General features: G+C 44.2%; 1 protein-coding gene across 5 annotated transcripts in view; it reads right to left on the bottom strand.

The window, feature by feature from the left end:
• The window catches only part of SHROOM3 (shroom family member 3), a 270,211-nt gene that overhangs the window by 161,398 nt on the left and 84,444 nt on the right, over positions 1 to 24,369 (bottom strand). For 3 of the 5 annotated variants that reach the window (XM_081148821.1, XM_081148819.1, XM_081148820.1), the window contains exon 2: positions 21,235 to 21,389. The exons of 1 other annotated variant lie outside the window; for it this stretch is intronic. In XM_081148821.1, the coding sequence (XP_081004947.1) occupies positions 21,235 to 21,389 (155 nt within the window). Of the gene's footprint in view, positions 1 to 21,234; positions 21,390 to 24,369 lie in introns of those variants that run through there. One more of the 5 variants, XM_081148823.1, reaches the window with a different exon arrangement.

Here is a 24,369-nt window from a genome sequence, read left to right as displayed (position 1 = left end):
AGAACGTTCTTCCTTTCCCTTTCCTAAGCCTCTACCTCGTACTGTGGTAGAAAAAGGCAGTCTGAGTCACAGCAGGGCTAGCAACCCCACGTGCCTTGCAAAGAAATGCGACAGGAGATGTCGCAAGCAGGCAGGCAGCACATTATGTGGGGGTTCATTCGTTCAGAAACAGTTCATGAAGGCTTGCCATGGAGGGCGCTGGAGAGATCAAAGAGAGGACACACTGATTCCCAGCCCCAGTTTAGTATTAGAAACTGCCAACCATCCTTCTGTTGGAAAAGACTCAGTCTAGGCAATTGGCTGGAGATGAGAAAAGCGGCAGGTACAAGATCACAGGGAGCAGTGGCCCCAAAGCAAGCTGGAGAGGGACCGCGCCACCTGCCACGGATGCGCGCCGCTCCAAGCCACTGCTGCCACATCGTCTGATTTTCCAGAAGCCGGAAAGTCAGACTCTTACGTAAAACTTCCACATTTTTAATGTGGATTAAACAAATGTTTACAGGCCAAATATTTCTAGATCAAACAAATATCTGCAGGTCAAATACTTCCGTAAGATGTAGTTGTCAAATTCTTCCAATCAAAGAACTTGATTAAATTCACTGACTAGGCTTTTTAAAAATAAAATCGTCTAGCTTTTTTTTTTCTGTTCCTCCTCACCCAAGGGTATTTTTTCCATTGATTTTTAGAGAGAGTGGAAAGGAGAAGGGAGGAGGAGAGAGAGGGGGATACACCCATCCATTGCCTCCTGCACTCTCTCCGACTGGGGCCTGGGATGGAGCCCGCAGCCCAGGTACATGCCCTTGACCGGGAGCCGAACCCACACTCTAACCACTGAGCCACACCTGCCAGAGCTGTCTAGCTTTAATAGTGAATTTTTTCTTCTTTTCCTTTAAAAATGTTTTTCAATTACAGTTGACATTAAATATTATTTTATTTTGGTTTCAGGTGTACAGCATAGTGGTTAGACATATATAATTTACAAAGTGATTCCCCAATAAGTCTAGTACCCACTTGGCACCACACATAGTTATACAATATTATTGACTATATTCCCTATGCTATTTTGTACATCTCCGTGACTATTCTGTAACTGCCAATTTGTACTCAATCCCTTCACCTAATGGTGGATTTGATATGTGGAGATCTTCTGATCCTTACTTATTCCTAATTCAACTCATTAAAAATTTTTTTTCCTTTTTTGTGTGGGGTTGTTTGTTGTTGTTTTTTGTACTAAGGTGTAACACACACGGAGTGTGTAAAGTGCACCAATCTTATGTGAACAGTAAAAATGATATAGACTATTTTCAGCATCCATGTAAAGCTCCTTCCAGATGTTTCCAGCCTATGTCACACCCCCCACCCCCACTTTTGACCTCCACATCAGTTAGGTTTGCCTGTTGTTGCTTGGTTCAAATCTTAATCACAAGAAATAGATGACACATTTAGTTGCTTCAGGTCTGAAAGAAATAAAACTGGGCTTAAATAAAGATACAAGTGAAAAGAGTCATGGTAAACCCAACAGTATGATGGGGGCCCACAGACTTAGCCAACTTCCTCTCCAAGTTCTGTTACCTGTAACTCTCACACACCTATTCTTTCTGATAACTATCACTTCCCTGTGGATACCATAGAGGCCCACGATGTACTTGTTACTCTGCATAGAGTGTCTCACTTAAGCATTAAACAACCCTCTGAAATACGAATTAGGATAAAATGAATTCCAGTAATACAGCTAAAGAAAACTGGGTCTGTGGTAGGTTATGCAGCTACAGCCACAGCCAATACATGAAAAGTCAAGGTTCAAAGGCAAAGCAATTACAAAGCCCAGGGACTTTTCCACTGGACTATATGGCCTCCCATAAAATTAGTAAATGGTATGCTTTCTTAACATTTCCACAAGAATATAACAAACTTTCTTGCTTAACCAGGAACATAATGAACGTTTTTCAATTTAGAGTCTGACTGTGAGTTCACACTTCACATTATAAGGATGGGGGGGGGGAGGTATTGAAAGAGGTATTAAAAGCTGATATTTATAATCTAGGTATTTTTATTTTTAAAACAACTTAATGAACACAGTTAAAACAAATATCTCACTATATTTTCCTTGGGGCTTATGAGAACATTGTCATATATGAGTATAGTGTGGTTTTTTTCTGTTTAAATATGTTTTTATTGATTTCAGAGAGAGAAAGGGAGAGGGAGAGAGAGATAGAAACATCAATGATGAGAGAGAATCATTGATCAGCTGCCTCCTGCATGCCCCCTACTGGGGATCGAGCCAGCAACCCAGGCATGTGCCCTGACTGGGAATCAAACTGAGCCATGCTGGCTGGGCATGAATAGAGCTTTGAGATAGGAGGCAGATTTTTCTCTCAGGATGTAAAGTACAGCATAGAGAATACAGTCAATAAAATTATAATAGTAATATTATAATAACTATAATATTAATATAATAATATTATAATAACTATGTATGGTGTCAGATGGGTATTAGGCTTATCGGGGTGATCACATCATAAGTTAAATAAATGTCTAATCACTATGTTATACACGTGAAACTAATATAATATTGTATGTCAACTGTAACTGAAAAATAAAAAATTATTTTTAAAAAAAGAAAGAAAATGCATCTATTACCTACTTGACAACATATGGCTTTGCCAAAAAAGTCACCATTTCAAACATGTAGTCCTCAACACTTTCCATGTTGATTATATTATGATTACAGAACTAAATATTTTGCAAAATAAAAAGGTGCATAATAAAAATAATTTTCTCTTTTGGAGGAAATTTGTGCAGCATGAAAATGGGATTATAACTTTGGTGCAGAATTTTCTATGAGAGGGCTTTCTGGTGGCAAGTGGGTTGTGAAGGAGTTGCGGGAACTTGTCTTGAAACTGTGTTCTGCATAGTAAGTTCACTGTTTTTGCTCAGACTGGAGCAGTTTCCTAAAGATGCTTTCATTCATTCTTTAACAAGATTGAGGACACATGAATTGTTTATATTAAGAATATTATTTTATTGGGTGAGCAATCAATGCATATTATTGCGAGGTAGAGGGGGGTCTAAAGCTGCCAATACCATCTGCCACCATCTGCCAATACCATCCCCTCATTGCTGCCTCTAGGGAGGAGGGGCTCGTACACCCAGTGATTGGAAGAGTAGAGCTCTAAAGGGACCTAGAAGACCTCCTATTCCAGCCAATGGACAGAGTACACTGCCAGACCCTCCCCAGTGGCTCATCCTTTGAACAGACGGGGAGAAGCTGATGGCTTGCAATACATCTCATGTAGAAGGATACACACACTAGGGGTTCATCTGTGCCCAAGGCCTTTTAGTCAGAGATATGCAAAAATTCCCATTACCTTTTATCTCAGCAGCCACACCGAGACCAACCATCCTGTTTGAGTTCTAGAGCCAGATCTTTTTGACCATCTTCTTAGGGTGTCTTAGGGCATCTTCTTCTACTTTGGGTAGCTCAGAAACTCAACTAAGATCTAGTGAAATACCCAAACTTACTAGGAGCATGTGTTTCAAAATTTAGATCTGAACTCTAACATCCAGATTATTCGCTACAGATAAGCAGCTGAGTTAGCCATGTGACCTTTCCTCAAATCAATACCTGTTGCTTAAGAACTGAAGCTGTTTTTAACTCCCAACTTTAATCTTTGCTTAGTTACCAAATTCCTTATTTTATTTTTAATTAAAAATTTTGTATTGTGGTAAAATACACATAACATAAAATGTAGCATCTTTACCATTTTTAATTGTGCAGTTCAGTGGTATTAAGTACATTCACATTGTTGTACAAACATCACCACTATCCATCTCCAGAACTCCTCTCATCTCACAAAACTGAAAGGCTATACCCATATAACAATAACTCCTCAGTAGCCCGTTCCCCCAGGCTTTGGCAACCACCATTCTCCTTTCCATATCTATGCATTTGACTACTCTATGTATGTCACATATGTGGACTTGTGGATTTATACAGTATTTGGTGGTTTTGAGACTGGCTTATTTCACTTAGCATAACATCCTCAATGTTCATTCATGTTTTATCAAGTGTCAGACTTTCCTTCCTTTTTTAAGGCTACAAAATTCCTTTTTTTTTTAAACCAAAAAATGTTTCAAGTTTATGTAGCAATGTTAATCAGCTAGATTGATTGGGGAGTATTTGGCCTATTTATTAAGACTTTAGGCTTGGAACCCATAAGAGGGAGTAAGAGAGTTTGCTGAAATCTTTAAAGCTGGGGTTCTTTAGGGTATATCAGAATCACCTGGAAAGCTTTGCAAACCATCGATTGCTAGTCCAAAACCCCAGTTTCTGGTTCAGTAGTCCTAGAGGAGGGCCTGAGAATTTGCATTTCATATGTATTCCTGGTCAGTGACCACACTTTTGGGAACCACTGCAATGTATCCTGTGTTAAGCCTCTAGGATTCCAATCATGAAATTTTTCCAAAGTGCAAAGAAGATACCCCTCCCACCTAAGAAAGAGGCTTGCAGTTATAGAAGAGAAGCACGGAGCAGAGTGAGAAATAGCGAGAAAGTCCAGCCCTCACCATTCCAGAGAATTGTGGGAATGAGGGAAAGAATGGTGGCAAGTCACACTGTCGGAACCCAGTTCTGACTTCACCTCTCTGGCCTCAGGCAGAGGAGTGCAAGCATGCGAGGTACGTGCGGGGAATGTCCAGGGCGTCGGGGAATCTTGGCTCTGTTGCTCCATTGAGGCTCTAGGAGAGCTCACTGTGGGGAGGACCTGGCCTAGGTCAATTCAGACAGATGTCAGATGGCACCCAGTAGACTTGGAACGAGGCATCTATGATGGGGTGAGATGATCCTGAGGGAAACCCTGGGCCAGGGTTTACTGGAATGGAGAATTTGGCAGACGCTAAGGTGTCTGAAGCTAATGTGTGTGTCTGCCAGTGGGAGGTTGCCAGGCATCCCCAAGGGCATCACACAGGCCAGAGCTGACCACGAATTTAACAGCTGCAGAATTCAGCGGTGGAGGTCAGCAGAGACAGGGAGGACCACAGGCAGAGCCTAGTGCCCTAAGGCCTGCACTCACCCCGGCCCCAAACCCCCAGACACTTTTGGCAAAGCAGCTGGGCCGTAGAGATGGAAGATGGCATGTGAGCATTTAGTGTTAGAGACTAAGCATCACCTCCAGGAACCATTCAAACAATGAGACCAGGCTAGCTTTTAACTTCGCTGCTACTAAGACTTTGTTTCCTTGCTAACCAGCAAGCATGGGTTTATGTGGAAGACCAGATTAAGTTTAGGCAGAATAAAGAATTCACTTTTTTTTCTGTACATCTAAGTTGTTATGTGACTAGGATTGTTAGATAAAATTAGGGACATGTTTTTACTAAAAAATTAGTTGTTGTTTATCTGGAATCCAAATATAAACTGGGCATCCTGTATTTTTATTTGCTAAATTGGGCAACCTTGCATGTGACCTGCATGTGGTGATAAGGGTATCAGAGCGTCCCTTCATCACATGGCCTACTTCAGCCCACAAATCGCAACCATTACACAGTTTCATTGTTGTGCCAGTTGAGAGCAACTGACAGAGCTAAAGTCCAATTTGTGCATATTGGGTTTCAAGCTTGTGTTAGTCTCTCAGAAACAGTCAGTGGTAGAGAAAAACTAGCCTGGATAAGACCCTCCAGACCTGAAACATACCGATCAGTTTCTTTTCAATATATTCAAGGCATAGATATTCACATCTGAATGATCACAATACACCTGTAAGATGATTTCCAAAAGTGAGAAATAAGCGTTTTCACTTTACTTTCAGGACATCTTATGTATCCTCTAACACCATCTTCAGGGCCCAAATCACCGGCCACTAAGACTCCCTGCTGACTGTCCCAGCAGGAGTCCTCACCGGAGCTGTCAGCCACCTGGACTGACATGGCCCAGGTCAGCCTTATGAGGCTGAGGTCACATTCTGTCCATGACTTGAAGGCTTTTAATGACGAGACCCACTTATCTATCCACAGAGAGCTCCAACCAATTTGTCACTGAAATAACACCATTGGGAAGACATTCCTTTATGCTAAGATCCTGCTAACCTGCAAAATCGCTTTTAAAAATAGGAATAATAGCTTTAATACTGCCATTTTACATCGATGTAAGATTGTATCATTCTCAAAGGACCTCAGCCACCCTTAGCCATGTCTTTGGAGCTTAGCAGGCCATCACCCAACAAGGTTCAAAGGGAGCCCAAATCAAAAGGCAAGTCTGAATGAGGAACCAGAGAAGAGAGAGGTGTGGAGGAACAACTCCTAAAGGGATAGATCTGAGAAGGAACAGGTGGGATGTGCAGAGAGCAGTGGGTACTAAAATGGGACAAAACCAGGGGCCTCACTAGGGTGCTGGCAAGGACAGAACATAAAGGCACATCTCACCTCCTTCAGAGGCTGGATTAGACCCGGCCGCGCCCATCCTGCAGTGGACAAAGAGCCTTCCAGGGCTGTGGGTTAGTGCTCTCAGGTCTAGCACTTAAACTCAACACCCTTATCAAGCCTCTACTATAAAATCTCCAATGTTCTCTCACGAAAACAATGAACGTTCCCACATTTCCATATTAATCAGGTATATCAACCATTTAAAAACTACAGCATGAACTGTGATTAGAATCAAGCTATGGGCTTGTTTTGTTTTGTTTTGGGGGAGAGTAGAAATATGGTGAGCCTGTACTCATATCTTAATAACCGTATCGCCCTCTGTTGCTTCTTTCTCCTTGCTGCGTCATTTCTCCCATTTTTATTTTTATGGGCATGGGGACTTGCTGCCATCAAATGAGCTAGACAAGACGGGAAGGTTAACGTATGTAAGGGAATGTGACTCAACACTGCTGGGGAAACAAAAGGCACCAGTGTACTGTTTCGGAAGCAAAATAAATAAAAGCATTGGCAGGACCCAAACTGTGGTTGCCCAGAGGCTGAAGAACCCACACTGGTTCAGGGGGTTGAGCAATCACAGAAAACCAGCTCCTCTGAGCACCTACTGGCTGAAAAGCTTGGGCTTTTGTATCAGATAGACTGGAGTTCACACCCACACTTCTTAGAGGTGTCCCCTTGGCCAGGCTGCCCTATTGAAAGTCTGTTTCCTCTTCTGTAAAACAGAGGAATAATCATACCTGTTTTATGGGGCCGTTGTGAGAATTAAATGAGAGAAATGCTTAGAACACCCAAAGTTAACAAGTGAGAGCTTCCTAGAATTATTTATAGGTTAACTTGTAAATCAAAACTGATTCCTAGATATAATATTCTACATTTGATCCAAAAGAATCCACTTCTTCAGATCCTACTATGAATCTTGTAAATAGGAAGCCTGGTGGCCCAGTTCAATCGCCTCCTGTATAGTCAATGCCAAGTGTCCCCATTCTTTTATCCCATTTCCTTAATTTTAGAATGTTAATCCCAAGAAATTTTAATTCTAATACCTCCCACATTATCTGCTTTTAGGGGCCAGGATAGGGGTATCCATGAATTATTACACAAGAAGGAAAGAACTCTCACTATTGTAGGGCTATTCCAAAAGTATCAAAGAGAAGGGAGCCTTTTCTAGACATTTTATTGGAAGTTGTCAAAAATTACAGTTGCAACTATAGGATGCCTTGTAAACGCACACATTTGCGGAGGGGGAAAAATGCAAGATAGTCTAAACAAACAAAACACTGTGGGTCCTACATTCCTGAACATGAGCTTATTTTTCTGTTCATTACTATCTCGCGGCATAACTTGCAGTTTTTGACCTCTGCCCCTGACTTTGAGACAGTGATGGAAAGGGGACAAGGAATCGTGAAGCAAAGGTTGAAAGGGCCCTTAATCCAAACACCGAGGGGCTCGGTCAGGATGCTGCTGAATGTTCACCCTCATGGGGCTGCAGCCCAGGCGGCACTTTCCCAGGAACCCCCCAGACCGACACCGGTCCCCAGGCCTGCTCCAGTCAGCATTGTTGTTATGAGGGTGTCAGAAGTGAAACTGTGTCAACAGTGACACGGAGCCATTCCTGCTTAGTGACCTGTATCAGAAAGCTCTATTTTTAGAAACTGCTGCAAGTTGCTGTGCCCTTGGAAAGCAGGCCGGCCACACACTATTGCTTTTTTTTATATTTCTGTGCATTTGGGTTGTGTTCTAACATGTTTACGAAGGAGTTCAGAGAAGAGAAGAACCATTCCCAGTCTGGATTTAAAGTTGAAAATCTGAATTCTGAATTTTATTTACACATCATGGCCAAGAAGCATGCAGCTAGTCTTTCATTCTGAGGAATAACCATGGAGTTGCTCGAATCGACTTGGATCCCGTGCTTTGGGGTCTTATGTGAGCCAAGGAGATGGACAGATCCCTAGGAAGGACCTCAGCCAGCAGAGGAAGCTAGAACACTTAGTGCTGCAGGCTGCCTGCCTCAGTGAGCAGTAGTCACTTGGCAAGTTTGTTAAAAAGCAGGCTTCCCCCCAGAGAGTCCGATTTAGATTTAGCAAAGAGTACAGAGATTTGCACGTAAAACAGGCACACAGCTGATCTTCATGCAAGTCGTCTAAAGTTCACACTTTGATGAAAAACTGTTATAGGAAAAAGACAGGAAAACATGAAAGATGCTGAAGAGCGAGAAGGGAGAACTGTCCCCCACACACCAAATTACCAGCGCCCGCCGTCACTGAGAAAGGCAAAGCCGTGAGGTCAAAGCCAAGAGCAGCTCAGCCTTGGAGCCGCCCCGGGGTCTGGACATATTGACTCGCTCTTAGAAAACCTGGCTCGCCTTGCTAATTCTGTGCTTCTAGTCCTGTGGCCAAGGCTAAGTCCTTCCACTTCTGGGTGCTTTATCTTTTACAAAGCAGACAGCAGCTTCTCCAGAATGATCCCTCTGGGGGGCAGAAGAGAGGCTCTGCCCGTGACCTCTGACCCCACCCCCATGCAAAAGTTCTTTTCCAGCTACAGGCTTTAGCAAGTCCCCTCTTCCCACAGCTTCTTTCCCCCCTGACAGTGTGGGTGTGACTACCGTTGGCAGGAAACGGCAGGCTCATCCACCTTGAATCTCGCTCTCTCACCCGCGGCTCTTAGGCTCTGCTGCAGGAAAACTGAGCTGAAAGTAGGGAAGAGCCCCCTTCTCCTGGTAAAGGTAGAAATGCCTCCACTTAAGGATCTGCTGAATGCTGGTCTCAGCAGCCACTCAGTAACTATTCTCTGATTGAATGAAAGCACTCCAAACCCAGGCCGAGGCTTTTTTTTTTTGTTTTTTAAAAATATGTTTTTATTGATTTCAGCGAGAGGAAGGGAGAGAGGGAGACATCAACGATGAGACAGTCACTGATCAGCTGCCTCCTGCACGCCGCCTTAGGGATCAAGCCCGCAACCTGGGCATGGGCCCTGACCGGGGATCAAACCGTGACCTCCTGGTTCATGGGTCAATGTTCAACCATTGAGCAACACTGGCCGGGCCAGGCAGAGGTTTTTTCCCTTATACCCATTGTCTTTATTATTAAAACCTTCATACAAAGTAAGGATGACTGTCTTCACATCCCAGAGGGGAAAAAAAGCAAAGTGAGAGGCGAAGTCAGCTGGTCCAGACCTCACAGTAAGAGTTAGGGCTGCAAACGAAGTTCTTTCTGATGCAAAGCCAGTGCTCCTAACCTCGGCACTGGGGGGTTGCTATTGGAAATGAATCCAAACCTCCATGTGACAAGGTGACTGCAAAGGCCCTTACTCCAGCAAGGCTTGCAAAAGCTGGGACACAGAGAAGGGTGGGCCCTGCCACAGGCAGCATCCTGAAAGCCAGGCTCCAGACCCTAACTCCCAAGCAAGGGCTGGAGAGGGCTACCTTAGTAAGGGGGGGCACAGGGCAGGGAGCCGCGAGGGAATTGGGCTGATCTCATTCACAGTGGGGAGAAATACCTTCAAATATAATTTTTCTTTGGTGAAGGATCCAGGTGAAAAGTGTGGTCAGCTTAGTGATGAGACTCTTGACCCTAAGGGAAGAGAGAGCCCAGCCTGCCCACTCTGACAAATCTTAATGCAGGAGAGAGGACTAGCTCTTTCTAATGACATAATTCATAACCGACATTTCCACACAACTTGCTACACCAGTGAGGGAGATATTATTATTATACCCATTTTCCAGATGATGAAATATCGCAGAGGTTAAGGCATTTGACTCGTACGTGATGAAGCTGGGATTCTGAGTCGGGCAACCTGGCTCAGAGCCAGTGCTTCTAACCGCTGGGCCACACAGCTGCTCTGGGGTATATCTTTGTTTTCATTTCACAAATATTCACTGAGCACATGTTAGGTGCTCATTCCATGCCAGGCCCTGGGGACACCACACTGAACAAAAGCTAGGAGTTTATATTCTAATGAGGAGACAATGAATAACTTTGTGAGTATCTGTCTTATTGGTGAAAACTGAAAAACAAGGTGTGCTGGGAATATAATAGGAAGGGGCTGCAATTTTCACCTGGCTGTACAGGGAAGGCTCATATTTGAGCAAATGCCCAAAGGAAGTGACAGAGCAAGTCGAAAGGGCATCATTGATTAAAAATTTCATTGAAAAAAACTTAGCACGCAACCACGAGTGAAAAAACAGTGATTCTCTTTCATCATTTGCTCCTTTGAGTTATAAATAAGGGTGAAAGACAAAAGGTTATGAAAATGTCTCCCTCCCGTGACAATTCTGTGAGGCTCTCTCAGGAGCGTAGGGCTTGCGGGCCCCGCTTATTTACAATCCTAGGGAACAACGGCTGATTCCTCGGTGACACCTGCAAAGAAACATTCCAAAGAATCCTTTCAAAATGCCCCTTAGAAAGAATCAGTCTTCATGAGAAACAACACAGCACCCTTTCTACACAAACAATACACACACTAACCAAGCAACTGTCCCCAGGATAGCTTGACGCCTCCCGCCCACTAAGCAAAGAGCCTCGCCCAGGAGTCTAACAGCAGAATTGGGGGGGGGGGGGGCACCGCATTTTTCAAATGCACCCGACAAACTGTCCGGAGCGATTGGCAGCTCGTGGGCCTCCAGACCAGAGAGCAGTTGAACAAGCATTTCAGTGGCAGAGGCAAAGTCACAAAGAGCTAGTCTCACGGGTGTAATTTGACCAAGGACAAACTAGGCCCTTCCAAACTGCCACACACTCGGGCTCCCGAAGCGACAGAACCATGGGGAGTCGGGTGGTACCCAATACATATCTGAGGTCGGCACTTTAATTAGCAATGGCCAAAGGAGAAAAGTCCTCAAGGGTCATCTGGAGTCAGAGGGACCCAGGGGCTGCTCTGTCTTTTGAAGGCTGGGTGCCTGTGGAGGGTTCTTAATGCTCCCAAACCTGTAGTTCAAGCCTCTTCCCTGGCACCTTATTAGGATGCCTGTGATCTGGCAGCAGCCGTAATTAAGACATAGAGACATATAATCCAGAAGGAAAGTAAAACGGTGGAATTATCCAGAGCAGGATGGAACTGCCAGGACCTTCGAAGCTCTGATTTTCCATGAAGGATCCTGGACACCATTTCTCTACTCCTTGCTCCACTTGTGCTAAGGCTTTACAAGGTGTGCTTTTTAAAACTGGGGACTGACAAAGTAAATGAACAATCCATAAGGCTAAATAGATGCTCTCATGTTTATTCCACTCGAGTACCTCTTGACATTGTCTCCATGTGCTCTGTCCCGTCAGACTGAACAAGTTCAGGGGCATTGGGCCATCTTTCTTTCATGGTGTATTTCATGGGGGCACCATCCAGAAATGACAGGGAAAGTTAACGTGGCAACTGTGCCATGATGGGTATGCTTTTAGCCCCTCAAACGGCTGGAAGGCCCCAAAACCTGCCAGTAAAAATGAATTCCCCGATAACAGGTCAGGTCACAGGCATTTCCACTGCCCAACAACAACCCCCACTCCCGCCAGCCACTCCCATTTACCAGTAGTAACATCACTTAATGAACTTTTTTTTAAAAATTACTCCTCCGTATAACAGTAAGGGAAACAGAACTCATAGAAATGCAAGGGCAGGGGCCTCTGGTGGCACCGCCTTCAGCCCTTGGCGGGCAGCCCCCTTTGGACCCCAGACCACCCTGAAACTCAGCAGCAGGGGTCTTTGTTTTGGCACTTAGTTCCTCACTGTGAAAGGCTTTGTTGTTCTCACTTCTCCGTTGGTTTTGTTTCTCCTACTACTTTCCCTAAATCGCCTTCCACTCTGTGTCTTTCTCTACCTCTTAGTCTCTCTGCCTACTCAGTTTCTCTTTATCACTTCAACTCACAGCTTAAACCAGTGGTTCTCAAACTTTACTGCACATTACAATCACCTGCGCAGCTTTGAAAATGCCCAATGCCGGGCTACACTTTATACCAACAAAATCAGAATTTGGGGGGCTGGGACCCAGGCACCTGTTTATTTTTTTATTAACTCCCAATGTAATTCCAGTGTGTAGCTGAGTTTGAGAAGGAACAGCTTTAAGTCATTCTAATTCAAGGATGCAGAATTACAAATGTTTGGTTCATAGTCTAAATCAGAATCATCCAAACTTATTTGTTTTAGCTGATGCCCCACATTGAGAAGTGGGGGAAAGGATTCCACCATAACTCCTGTGTGATCTCAGAACTGAGACTTCAACTCCTGAGGCTCAGACAGATATCTGAGTGCCTTTCTCTCATGGCTGGGCATGGAGTGGTGACTCCTGCTCGTAATACATCTGTCTGCAGTAAAACCATGTTATCCCAGGAATGAAACCAGGTCTTTTATCATCAAACCTCCTTCGCTGGGAAACAATACAGCATTCCTTTGTATGTGGCTAGTGTTTGGTGCACAGCCAGTGAGCATATGTAACCCAGTGAGTAAAAATAGCAGTTATCGTTACATGCTGCAGCAAAAAAATGTCCCTTTTCTCATTACAGTAAGGGAGTCTTATTGCATACCTCTCAGGAAACCCAATAATGTGTTACATGAATTTTCCATGGGAAGGAACAACTGGTTAGGAAATCAAATACTATACTTCTAGACAGTGACATTCAAACCTAGGACTCCAGGGAAGCCAAAAACTGCTCTGGTATGGTCCCAGCAGGATTGAAATACCTCCTCAAAGCATACTGAGCAAATTCCCATGATGCCAGGCCTCTTGGAAAAGTTTCTGGGGTCGAAGGCCACCGCAGCTGCCTCCTTCCCCTTCTCTCAACCACTTGCTCAAGTGGAAAAAAATGTTTAAAGGGTAAGTTACCACAGTTCTCAGTTATACCGATTTCCCCTCTGGGGAAGTCTGATCCTGGGTCCTAAGATGCAGCGCAAACTGTACTGTGATTTGGGATCTGTATTCATGCCCCAGGTATTTGCTGGCCCTTTGCTCATATTAAAAAATGCAAAGAGTGGAAGAACAAAAGGACACATGAAGTAATGGAGGTAGCCACGGGGGGGGGGGGGGGGGTGAGACAGTCACCCCAAGTGCTAGGGAGGCACGTGGAGGTGGGAGATGCCATACAGGACATGGAAAGCTCCCAACACAGTCTGAAGAGTGACGCTGCTGCCATATGGCAGCCACGAGAGCCCCGCGCCCTCCTCAGAGGGCGCTGATGGGACCCCCTTCCCGCCCATCCGCAGAGGACAGCACGGGGCCCTTTCAACATCTTGACACAGGCAATTCTTGGAACTTACGTGGGGCAAGAATCTCATTTGGTTTCTGTGCCCAGGTGAAGTGGGGAGGCCACATGTGTTATAGACGCCGGTGAGCACCTGAGCTTCAAAAACTGGTTTTCAATTGCCTATCTGTGAAATGGGAGGGCTCCTTTTCTATTTGTCGTCAACTCCTGTGCCTGCCCCCTTGAGTTATCTTTTGACATCATGCTTTTCCCAACGGCAGCATATTGTGTTGCCTAAAGAACTAAGCCTTTGCCCGGCCGGCATGGCTCAGCGGTTGAGCGTCGACCTAGGATCCAGGCGATCGGGGTTCGATTCCCGGTCAGGGCACATGCCCGGGTTGCGGGCTCGATCCCCAGTGGGGGGCGTGCAGGAGGCAGCCGATCAATGACTCTCATCATTGATGTTTCTAGCTCTCTCCCTCTCCCTTCCTCTCTCTGAAATCAATAAAGATATATATATATATTTTTAAAAAGTAAGCCTTTAATTTAATGGAGCATCTTTAATTTAAAGATGCTCCAGAAAATGAAAGATAGTCGCCTGGAGAGCCCCCTTCTGCAGCCTGAGGGCCCTTTTCTGTCACTCAGCTTCCCACCAATGAGCTCTGACTCGTTTCAGAATCAGAAGTTTCTATTTAAGTTGTCCAAAGAACATGGTCTTCTTTTTAAATCCCAATTCTGAACGTGGGCCTAGTTGGTACTCTCTTTTAAAACTACATTTCCTCTTAGTAAAAGGTTATAATCAGAAACTTTACAACCCATTCTCATTTACACAAACCAGTCAAATCAGGAGAACAATCATAAGAGCATGCAATCAGGTAAATGTGGAAAATGACTTAATCACTATTACAATGAAGCATTTTCATATACACTCCCTCCTTTCATCCTTATAGCAAGTCAGCAGGGAAGATATTATTACTGTTCTTCATTTTAAGAAGAAACTTAGTCTCAGAGAGACTGACTTGTGCCCACGGCACCATGGCCAGAACACAACAGAGCTGAGGTTGGAATCCAAGTGCCATGGACTTCTCTTCCCGCATGCTGTTTACCATTTCACATCTGAGAACAGGCAGCTTGGAGCTAGCACGATCTGGCTTAGAGATTGTCAATTTATAAGGAAAAACAGATGCTTTTTATGTTCTAGAAAATTTCAAGCCCTCCCCTTCAAACTTTGTTGCCTTAAAAATAGGGAGGTCTGTTCAATTTACTTTTTAAAGATCTTAATTATTTAAACTGCTTTAAAATCGTAAAAAGGAAACATTGTGTGGTCAATCAGACTAAGTTGCTTTAAGACTATAGGTGCTTTTTAAGGGAACAGAGTCAGGCAGCTGGTTCTGGGGGAGGAAACGGTAGCAAAATAGTGGGAAGGATGTGGGGAGGGATAGTGATAATATTCCAAGAAATTCTTTTCTATTATAAACTATAACCATGAGTTAGAAAATGATTTGCAAAATCCTTTTTTTTTTTTTTATTAATAGTTGGATTAATTTTGTATTCTTTAAGAGGGCCTTAAAAAGCATTCCTCATTACTAGATACTTCTTTCAAGATCACCGACTTGCAAATCCTGGGTAAGTTACAGCAACTCAATCTAGACACAAAAAAGTCACAGAAATATGACACAGAGGTAGCAAGTGTGTGAGCCACCCATCCCATTCCATTCCAATAATGTCATCTCGCCCGTTTATAAAAGGAACTATTCTGCTAACCCTCAGAAATGTGGGATGGTTTTTTCGGGGGCGTGTATGGGCCTGAGGGTTGTGGTGAAGTTAATTTCATCACCATTTTTGTTAGGAGGGAGGAAGCAGCTGTAAAGCAACAAATAGTTTTATTTTCAGAGGTTGATGGAGAACCTCAAGTCAGTGTGGTGCACAAAACATTGGAATACATCGCCTCTGAACACCCGTAGGGAGTTCAAGGTCAGTGGGAATCACCTCTTCATTGAACATTTTTTCCTAGAAGAATTAAAAGTCAGTTTATTGTCTTGTGTGTGTTTTTCCCTCGCCAGAGGATATTTCTTCCATTGCTTTTCAGACAGAAACATCAATGTGAGAGCGACACATCGATTGGTTGCCTCCCACACACACCAGGGCCGGGGCTGGGGGTCGAGCCTGCAACAGAAGTATGTGCCCTTGAAGGGAATTGAACCTGGGACCCTTCAGTGCGAGGGCCGATGCTCTAACCACTGAGCCAAATTGGCCAGGGCTATTGGTTGTTGTTTTTTTAAAATGTTTTTATTCATTTCAGAGAGAGGAAGGGAGGGAGAGAGAGAGAAAGAGAGAGAGAAACATCAATGATGAGAGAGTCATTGATCGGCTGCCTCCTGCCCGCCCCCTACCGGGGATTAAGCCCGAAATCCAGGCATGTGCCCTGACTGGGAATCAAACCAGTGACCTCCTGGTTCATAGGTCGATGCTCAACCACTGAGCCAGGCCGGCCAGGCTATTGGGTTTTTTTGGTTTTGTTTTGGTTTGCCTTTTGTCTATTTGCTTTTTAAGCATCACAAACATTTCTAGATGGAGAAGGCAGTGGAGTGAAAAGTATTAATTAATTCACTGCCTGAGGTGCCAAGAGGCCCCATGACCTGCTTTCTCAGAGACCAAGAATCTCATCTTGGTACTAGCATGTGGCCTTGGGCAAGTCACTAGGACACATCTTTGGATATAGGTCTCTCATTTTTTACCTCTGAGAAGAGCCATGGGCTAAAAGTGATAAGACCTGGATTCTTTCTCTGGCCCACTACACAGGGTAAGTCACACATATTTTAGGCAGATGCTTATTGTTTTTTACTAATTCAGCCCCACTTCTCTTCAATATCTTTTTTTCCCAGTAAAATGTGATCTATTCCTACTCCTCATATACACACACTCATAGTCAGTCAGTCAATAAATAAATAAATAAATAAATAAATAAACAAACAAATAAATGTTTCCTTTCAGCACACAAACTCATAGTATAAATGAATGGGAAGGGGAAAAGCTGTATCAACTTTGCAGAGATGGTAGGAAGGTATAGGAGAAACATTCTGTTTTGAAAAGGGGCTCCTTTCCCCCCACCCCCTGCTCACAGTTCTGAATCAGGCACACTGCCTCCTACACCCAGAAAAACCATTTCACCACAATAGTCGTCCTATTACCAGGGACCCTCCATCATATGATATGGCCTAAAGATTAGGTCTCTCGAAGGAGGTAATTTTTTTTTAACAAATATGCATTTTATTTCCAGGACAGCTCATGCTTTAATCAACAGGCTATATACTTACTGTACATACATGTTTCTCATTTAATCCTCACTATCCCGTGAGGCAAGAATCAGAGACTTTTAGTGACTCACTCAGGTCACAGGGCTTTGTGTCTAATGCCATCAGAATTCAAATCCAGGCAGTGTCAAACTTACATCACCATCTCATGGGTCCACTCTCCTAGAAAGAACGAATCTAACTTTCACACGGCTTACATGAGCCTTCCAAAACAAGTCCAAAACAATTACCATGAAATATACCCCCAAACTTTTCTTTGCCACACAAACCGAAAAACCATTGATTAAAAAAAGCACAACTTAGGAATAGGATAGGACTTGGCAAAAATAGCACCTTGATACAGAAGGTTGGGAGACAAGCTCTGCCAAGAAAAATCAGGGTTACAGGGATATCAGTATTGGGATTATAGATCCATTGGTTACAATGCTATTCTGATTATCCAATTTAAGACAGGAATCTGAGTCCCAACTCTGGGTAAAAACATGCATTTAGATGACTACCCAGCAATTAACCCCAACAGTCTGTTCTGAAGGGGAATTGTAGCCTCCTATTTTTTAAATTGAAATTTCGGGTTACCAGCAAACAGCAGTGAGTATTACCAGTACTAAAAGCACATTGTGTCACCTTCAGGGATGTTAAATTAAACCTTCAGACCCTTTCCTTTGTTGGTCTGCATTTTAAATGTTACCTGGTTCTAAGACATGTATTTTACACATATTTGTCAAGTAAAGTCTCTGTAGATTTTAGAGAGGGTTTGGATTATTAGCTCTTATTTGTGTGCATGTCTGTTTTCCTAATTTATATCCTTTGTACTGTCCTTGCATTCCATGAAGGTTTTCCTTCTTCAATTTTCCTTCAGCTGGGAGATGTTTGTTTTGCTTTAGGAAGGTCTTTTCTTTGGCCCACTTCTTATTTTCTCATTTCTTCTCCATTTATCAGCCACTAGCTACAGGTCTTCCCTCTCTATGTCCCCAGCACACACATTGTTCTTACGGCAACTACACCACCCCTTTCCCCCCTCCTCCCACCCAGAGGGCTAAACTCTGCCTTCTTTATGGGTCAGCAGGTCTTCTAAGGTCTTTGACCCACAACTCACTTGAGACTTTGCATTTCTCTTGTCATTGTAGCCTTTTAAGAAGGTGTTTCTACTTTTGATTGTTTTTGGTCACTGTGTAAAACACCCTCGAACCTTATATAAACATCACGACCCTGCTCTGCATTCTCAGCATTTTTATGATGGCCGTGGAAGCTGGCCCCAAGCTACGTCAAGAGAAAAAGCAGCAGGTACAGACGGAGCTGCTCATGTGTAATTTTCATCACAAAAAAGATTTCTCTAGGAAATAGAACCCCCACTTATGTTTCCAGGAAGCCACCCCAATCTTTTCTTTAAAGTCTAGAGATCACTTCAGACAGGAAGGAAAACTAATTAGTGAAATATTGCAAGACACCCTGTCATGAGTAATTAGAAGCAAATGAAAATCTCAGGACATGACATGTGCCAAGGTGGAAAGGTAAGACTTCTCAGGAAAGTGACAGCTCTCCTGAATACAAAGGCAGATTAACTCAGGGCAAAGCGGCTTCTCCCAGTTCTCCGACAGGCTGGGGAGGGATGCCCACCACGTCTACCAAGGCGCGTCCATAATCCCCGTCTCTAAGCATATGTGAGAAGCAAAGCCGGCCTCCTTTCCTAAACTCTGAGCATTCAGCTATAAAAATCAACACATAATAGATAAGACATATTCAAAAGGCATCCTAGAGACAAAAATGTTTCCCACCCCAGAAGCAGAGAGGGCAAGGACTCTTCAATAACCTTATAGATCATATTAGCATATCTAAAGAAAGAATGTGTCCATCAGAACGGGGATTTGGTGTGGACCAGCGGAGCAGAAAGGAGGTTGGCGGGGAGCACTTGGCAGCATGGCCCCAGCAGTCCAGAGGGAAAGGGTCCTGGCTCACCTGGCACACGTGTCCCTGATGGGAAGCTGGGCCATCTGGCCAGCAGAGCAGACGCCAGCACACTGGCACCTCGGACCCCCTCTCTTCACTCTCAGGCTGAGATGACCACATGTTTATGGTCAGACTTTCTAGTGAGCTTTCCTGTGCAGATAAAGTATACTGATACTTGTTCCACTTATAGTTAGTTGTCTTTTTTCCAAATGAGTTAATGCATCGACATTCTGGTATATATCCTTCAATTTCCTGTGAGTTTGGATAAAGTGAATTAACATTCCTAAATTCCATGAGTTCCTGGGCACTGTCATGACCAGTTCTGCATCTGTTAGGCTGGGGACCAGCCCCTTAATGGTGGTAAATTCACCAAGGGAATTAACAGCATGGGGGGGGGGGGCTTCTCGAATAAATAATAGTGATCAAATATTGTACATCTACTATGTACTTATACTTTATTCATTAAATCTATAATGCCCTTTTGAGGCAGGAATTATTATTTCCATTTTTCAAATTAGGAAATTGAGGCCATAAGGAGGTCCAAGATCATACAATTTATAAATGACAAGGTCAGATTTCAACCCCAGGACTGTCTCCTGTTCTGCTAAAGAAGTAATGCAAACCTCATGTCACCATCCACTAGAAGGCATAACCAGAAGCCAGCATGACTACTTTCCACAGCAGGAAATAGGGTGGCCCTCTTCAGAGGTTAATCTATCACCAGATCCCACCAAAACACATCAGGAGTGCGGATTCCTCTGCCAATCCTCAACAGTGTTCTCAAGTTGGGCTTTGGGTTCCAATGCCAAAGTGAGTTCAAAACCTCCTACACTCTCTGGACTCATGGAATGGGCCTAATGGTTCTGAACCTTCCTATCCATCTGTTTGAGAAATTGGCCACCATGCATGGGATGACTGTTTGCTTTACTTAAATCTTGAGCCACAAGGAATGGGCATATGCCTGGAGTTGGCCAATAGTAATATAGTAAATAATGCCAGTAGCATCTGTTGTTACCATGTAGAGTATCTCATTTAATCTTTCCAATTACCTTGTAAAGTAGGTAGTTTAATCCCCAACTAAAGATGAGAAAATTGAATCTTCAGTGAGGTTAAGTAATTTGCAGAAGGTAACACAGCTTAAGAATGACAGCAGTGGAATCTGAACCCAGACCTGATTTGACTCCGGCACCCATCCTTTGAGCCACTCTGTATCACTGGCCACCAGAGAAGGAACTGGTTAGATGGCTCTGAAGAGAAACCTAACAGCCCAGCACACTGAGGACAGTTGCTAGAACCTGGGGACACAGTGGGGCCACACCCACAGCTGTGTTTCTGTGCTTGGGAGGAGCTGCTGCTCTCGTATGTAAGGTCTCACTCAGTCAAGCTTGAGGAATGAATAAATGCAGCAGTGAAGGGGCCCGTAAGAGACGATCTGTGATGAGAATACTGGCTAATTTTCACACTTGAAAATGGTGTGGCTTGATTTAATGACTCCTAAAATTCCAGGCAACCTGCACATTCTCAAATATTACAACATTTAGTTACCAAGTGAGGCAGTCAGAACCTGATTAATGAAGAAATATCAAAAAAAGTAAAATGTGTGGAACTAGGACTTAGCAGGTCCAGGTAGTGACACTCGAGCGGTATAGTAAAGTGGAACCAGAGGCATCTACACTCTTTTTTGACTCTTCCACTTGTCAGCTCTACTACCTTCCGTAACCTATGTTACCTCCTGCCTATAAACTGGGGACAGTGATACCTGTCTCACTGGGTTCTTGTGCCAGTAAAATGAGCTAACATGTGTAAAACACCTTGAGCAGTACTTGGTTTGTAATAGAGATTACCAAAAAAAAATTAACTCCCTTCCCTTTCCTATAACTAATTCCCTCCACCAAGAGGGAACTGGTTTTCTGGGAGTAGGAAACTTCTTACTTTAAGGCATTAAAACCAATCAGAACCCAAACTTTTCCAACAAAGAACCACCACTATCACAATCCGCAAAACAAAACAAACAAAAGAAGGAATTTGCTTGTTTTGATGACCGCTGTGGTGTAGGTGAGCCGAGTGGAATGTCACCTAATGCTCCGAGCCAATGGCTTTCTCTGGTCGCACAATGAGACAAGGCCTCATAGAGTTCTGACCACACCTGGGATCAGGGTCGCTTTCCATCAAGCCCAGAAACTTAGAAGCACAGTGAGGAAGAACTCCACCAAGCCAACACCTGCTGGACAAGGGGAAGCTCTACAATGTCCCAACTTCCTTCTGGCATGCCCCAACATGGGCAAGGAAAAGGGAAAGACGGGGTGGGTGCATAATGACCCCCACTGTGAGGTTAAAGAGCCAGCTGCCATCCATGGGGCGGGGGAAGTGAAGGAAGCAGTGGGCGCCAGCCGGCCTACCTGCGGACCACGAGCCGGAGGGTCCTGTAGGATCCTTTCACCAGGGACACGGCCTCCCTTCTGGAGCTGCTCAGCGCCACCTCGTTGATGTGCACCACCTCGTCCCCGGCCCTCAGCCTGGAGCTCACCGAGTCTGCTTTGCCCCCTTCTTCAATCTGTGCAGAGAGCAGGACAAAGCATGAGTTGGCTGCCCGGGGCCCTGATCCGACAGTGCAGACCCCACAGGCCCGCCGAGGCCAGAGCCCGCTCCCAGGGCAGCCTGGAGCCAGCAGGGCCTGCCTCCTGCCCCGCCCGCCTACAGAAGACACTTGGAAACGTTTGCTGAAGGGATGAATGAACCTGGTTCCCATCCGAAAGCACTACCCCAGGATGCTGATGACCCTCACCCCTTTACATCTTCAACCCCCAAAGTCCACTCAAAGCAACTCTTTTATTCCTTAGAAGTTGGGTTTTTCTTACCTCATTTTTTGGTCTAAAATTATAACTCATTGAATAAATAAACTCTGGTACATTCAGGCAATGGAATATTATTGAGCATGAAAAAGAATTGATCAGGCCATGAAAAGACATGGAAGAACCTTAAATGCATACGACTAAGTGCAAGAAGCCAATCTGAAAAGGCTACATACTGTGTGAGTCCAACTCTAGGACATTCTGGAAAAGGCAAAACTACGGGAACAGCAGAAACATCAGTAGTTGCCGGGGTTGGGGAGAGGGAGGGGTGAGGAGACCGAACACAGACATGCTTAGGGCCGTGAAGCTGCTCTGCACGACAGGTAAGGGTGGACACGGGACATTATGCTATGGGATGCACAGCACCAAGAGCAAACCCTAATGTGAACTATGGACTTGTCGTGACAATAACGCGAGTGTAGGTCCATCGACCGTAACAAATGTACCAACCACTCTGGTGGGGGTGTTGACAGCAGAGGGAGGCTCTATGAGGGAGAGGCGAGCGGCAGTTCTGTATGTAGGACTCTCTCTACTATCTGCTCAGTTTTGCTGCGAACCTAAAACTGCATGAAAATAAAATCTATTAAAAATTATAATTCATTCAACAAAATGATTTGATTCTTGTTATATGCCAGAAATTGTTCCAGGTGCTAAGGCTGTAACAGTGGACAGAGCAGACAGAAAGCCTTGCTCTTCTGGTGCTTGGGTGTGCCCTCGGAAATGATCAATTACTTACATAAAAAAGGAAGTCAGGAAGCTCATTTGTATATCTTATCTTATATCCTTCTCATGGCTGATTTACTGTGAAAGCGAACGTTATGAGGAAGAACGTCATGAAGGATTCATTGTTGTTCGGTGTTCTCATAAACCATTTGTATAACCCTTTGTGTTTACAGCTTCTCATAATCTCTTCACTTTGCACAGAACTTTTAGGTTTAAAATACTTCCTTTTAAAGAGTCATTAATATAATTACTATTTTAAAAAGATTTTTTAATTGGTTTTTTTAGAGATAGAGGAAGGGAGAGGAGGAGAGGCAGAGACACGTCGGTGTGAGAGTGAATCATCGGCCGCGGCCTCCCGCACGCCCTGCGGGGGATCGAGCCCGCAACCCGGTGTGTGCAGTCGAGCTGGCAGCACCCCCACCCCCTGCACCAGACGATGGCCAACCAACGGGCCACACCGGCCAGGGCGATATAATTGTTTATAAAATTGAAAAAAAATGGGAGCTGGGGTGATTTTTTGAGGTGGTATTTATTTACTAAACTGGGCTCCTGCTAAATATTTTGATTCTGAAGTCTCTTCATATTCGCTTAGTGGTTCATGCTGTCTTGAGGTTTTAATTATCACCAGAGGTGACCTTGAAGTCACCTCTAACACTGACCTTTCGCATAAGCCCCTGTCCTATATCTTCAGCTTCTTGTTTCCTCTTCTTCCCGTTTTCCTCCAAACACCCCTCCTTTATCCCGAAACTTCTCCTTATCAACCCAGACAAAAATCTCTCTCTTTCTCCTCTAAATGATTTCTACTCGTCTTGAGACAAGCTACACTCACTACCTTTGTCATGAGTATTTTTTAAATTAAATTTGTTTTTTAGTTTTCAATTACAGTTGACATATAGTGTTAGATTAGTTTCAGCTGCACAACATGGTGACTAGACACTAACATCTTAGAGTGCTCACCCAGACACCCAGTGCCTGACGTAGATACTTCTGATCACGCCCTACCTCACCTCTAGGTTTTAAACTCCTTGAAGTCAGAAACTTGGTGAACACACTCTTTCTTTCATTCACCCACAAATAATTTTTTGAGCATCTACCATATGTCAGGCACTGTTCTAGGCCTGGGGAAATGTCAACAAAGGAAACAAACTGTATTCTCTTTCTCCTGGAGTTTACATTCCAGTATATTTTTAATCTACTTCATGTCTTTGTATTAAAGAACGCGCACATTCGCTGAGGCAGGCCGGAGAGCGCACACTGATAAAGGCAAGGCTGCATCCTTTCTGCTCGTCGGGTGAGTAAATTTATCCATAGGAATAATTTCTGGGGAATCACAGGAGCCCGGGGCGGTTTGCTGTGTGCTAGGATTCGTCCCAGGGCTGTACCTCAGAAGGGAGAGGCCCCATAGCCCTTGAACTGAGCCAGCTGAACCCAAAGTGGAGAGCCCTGCTCTAATTCGGTTCAGCTCACCAGGTGAAAGGCTGCTGTGTCCCTTTGTGGATACTTAGGACACCGCGTCCCCGTCCTTCCTTGCTGCTGCTGGCCCTGCCACCGCCTTTCTATTTGATAGCATCAGTGTCGGCGGAGAATTCTTTATTGGCCAGTCAGGTAATAAATTTAGTTGCCAAGAAAATTGAAGCTCTTGGCTGAAACAAGGCTGTGAATTACCTTAACCCTTGTTGTCGTCTCCATTTATCATCGCCTGTGATACAGAGATGTTGAGGTGTTTTTGCTGAAGCAGTTTCAACGTACCAAGGCTAACTGAACGCATAAATCTTTAGTTGATGTCAGTTATTCACACCGTCTATCTAAAATCATTATGATGACTTTAAAAATATTTACAAAAGGTTTAACAATTGTTTTCTCGAACTCTTCATCAAAAAGCATTATACTTCTAACCCCAAGCCCTGCTGATACTGTCTGTCAACAAGACTCAGTGAAAAATGAAGCTTTTTATTTTAA

This window comes from Miniopterus schreibersii (genome assembly GCF_964146895.1).
Source record: "Miniopterus schreibersii genome assembly, chromosome: 1".
Taxonomy (NCBI): domain Eukaryota; kingdom Metazoa; phylum Chordata; class Mammalia; order Chiroptera; family Miniopteridae; genus Miniopterus; species Miniopterus schreibersii.
This window is presented reverse-complemented; position numbering and strand designations above follow the sequence as displayed.